This window comes from Poecilia reticulata, linkage group LG22, assembly GCF_000633615.1.
Source record: "Poecilia reticulata strain Guanapo linkage group LG22, Guppy_female_1.0+MT, whole genome shotgun sequence".
In the NCBI taxonomy this organism is placed as follows: Eukaryota; Metazoa; Chordata; class Actinopteri; order Cyprinodontiformes; family Poeciliidae; genus Poecilia; species Poecilia reticulata.
Window position 1 is genome coordinate 5,711,378 of NC_024352.1, and position 2,655 is coordinate 5,714,032.

The following is a 2,655-nucleotide window of genomic DNA, read 5'->3' on the forward strand; positions in this document are numbered from 1 at the left end:
AGAGTATAATATGTATATGTATAATACTGATTCACTCTATTCATTGTCCCTTGGAAAGAATGTATTCAGGTTGTGGTTTGGCAAATGAAAAGAAAAAAAGAGAGAGATTTTGAAAGCTTCTSTGATTCTGTAAATGGGCAAATTGTTTTTGTAGCGTTCCACTTCCGCTTACCTTCCATACATTCGTTGACCGATTCATAATCAGCATATGTCCGACCCTCTGGCCTCTTTGTGGGCTGCACCAGCAGGATGGTGTGAGACTGAAATTCATATTGATACTGTTACATGCAACTAAAAGTAATCATTGTCTCAGTCAAAGTAAACTTGTTTTCAAATAAATAAATAAAAAACTACTTTAAATATGTGAATTATGTGTGTGTGTGTGTGTGTGTGTGTTGTTTCAGACGTGTCAGTAAATGAGACCTTTCGATTGTAGGCCTTGATTATACAACAGTGCTTTCTTTCTCAGCTCCAACAATATTATGTTAATAAAAATAAAGTTCATATTCCATAAAGCTTACAGAGTGCTATATAGTCAACAACGGTGTGAATAAAAAWTATTTTTCTGAAACTCCATAAAATTGACAAAGCCTTATCTCACAAGTCAACTGGTATATGGTTATTATCAGTTCAAACACAGTTAATTATCATTGAATTACACAGCGTTGGGCTGTTAAGACAATTAAATAGCATTTATGATATCAYAACGAGRTATACGTTTATCATTAGGTGGCTGTGGCTATGGCAGTCTTAAGTTCTGTAACTTACACGTTTTCAAATGAAAATTTACAGAGCCTTTGCTGTGAGGAAAATGCTACACTCCGTCATTTACGGTTCAAAATGACTAAACAACGAATAACGACCGAAATATGTTGTCAAAGCTTAACTTACACAAAAAAAACGTCGTTTTATCGGTGAGCTTTGTTGTTGCAGCAGTTAAATACGTCTCAGATATTTTACGCTAACGTTAGCAACTGTATTTACCTTAAGTTTCCGTTTAAGTCGCTATAATTAATTTGACATAACGCGTATTCTTTGGTTTTCATTGGAAGGTGTAAAACGTAATTTCCACAACTAACCTAACATTAAAACGTACCATGCTTTTGGTGGCTTTCGTAGATTTTCAGGGATACCTGTTACGTTCGAGTGAGCTGACTGACCTCTGTCACCGGAAGAACAATTAACTGACAGGAAACAGAATGAAAGAGACGCGAATCTAGTGGAGCTCCGGCAATAGGYGTAACCAGCTCCACTGGCGGGCGGAAATACTCATCTGTCACCTCTGAAAAAGTTGATCCCGCTGTTGATATGTTATGTACACGAACAGATTATTACATACTCGATATTTACCCATCATTTTTCTCCACGTGCTTCTGCTTTATGGAATTACTCAGTGATAATTCGCAACAAAAAAGTCCTTATCCAAGAAGGATTGTTGTAGTAAAGGCATTGTTTTTGTGAAAGACCTTGTAGATGTTAATGGAAAAAGTTTTAGAGTACTCAACTTCTTTAATAAATATAACCTTAAAAGCACTGAATCACAATATAACAAAAATATGTAAAGGCACACCTCAGCATTTTATTCACTTAATCAAGAATACTCATAAATTTTAAAATCTTCAAATTTTTCTAAAATTATAAATTTGAATTGCTTAGAAAAGAGCAAAGAAATAATTTTGATTTAATAATTTTACACGTTAGCATAGAAATAGAATAAAGGATGATCCCAAAGAAATGATGCTGCCGCTCCATATTTGATGGGTTGTAAACGACCCACTCGAACACATTTGTTCTGTACGGTGCGGAAACGTAAACAATAGACAGAACGTAACGTCTTCCAGCTTTTTCTGTGTAACTGAGAGCTCGACATCAACAGCAGCACAGTGTCAGCARCCCACATTGCTGATAGCCGGGAAGGAGATAAATTAGTCAATTTCTATGCTTTCCTGTTATGAGTCTGTTGGTTTTTCACTTTTCTTGTATTCTAACTATTAAACCAACTGGTAAACAAATGTTTATATCCGTTTTAAAAGAATCTTAGCTTCTCTCTTATGTCTCCATCAGATGAGCAGCAGTAGCAGCTTTTAGTGACATTACTATTAATAATAATTAGATTGTTTTTGAATACGATTCAGGATTTAAAATGAACTGATGAAGATGGTCTATGTGTCTAGTCTGGCCTGGKAGAGATGTCTGTGGTTCCCTTCTGGACSTGTTACCCCATCAACCTGATGTGGAAGGCTATGTTCAAAATTTAGATCTCACGGGTCTCAAGGTGTCAACATTGCAGCCAGTGGGCTGAGGGAAATACAGCTCCACTTTGTAGCAATTCAAGAGCTAAACAGCTTTTATCATGTTGCAAAAATTTCATCAGCATAGAAACTCCAAAGTGTGCTTTATACTTTTGTCATAGTACCCCCAAGAATTTAAAACTACTTTCACCCCTGGTTTTAAATTGAAGTAGAATCTGAATTCTGTAAATGCATTGATAACATCTTAMATTTTAATTGACACCTATACTACTTTACATTGAATATCTAGAATATAATATTTATTACAAAATAAATAGGACTTAGCTAATGTAATCCTACTGGGTACGTATATTCATAGGTTTAGGCTCGTGAATAGGGCCTGTTATTGTGAAGTATTGGTGGA

The 2,655-nt window shown here is 35.4% G+C and overlaps 1 protein-coding gene across 1 annotated transcript in view; it reads right to left on the bottom strand.

The window, feature by feature from the left end:
* LOC103458222 (ERH mRNA splicing and mitosis factor) overlaps positions 1-1,205 on the bottom strand; it is a 3,224-nt gene extending 2,019 nt beyond the window's left edge. The window contains exons 1-2 of the mRNA XM_008398881.1: positions 1,097-1,205; positions 173-260 (exon numbers count right to left, since the gene is read on the bottom strand). Of these exons, the coding sequence (XP_008397103.1) occupies positions 173-260; positions 1,097-1,099 (91 nt within the window). The 5' untranslated portion in view covers positions 1,100-1,205. The remainder of the gene's footprint in view (positions 1-172; positions 261-1,096) is intronic.
* Positions 1,206-2,655: the final 1,450 nt, after the last annotated feature.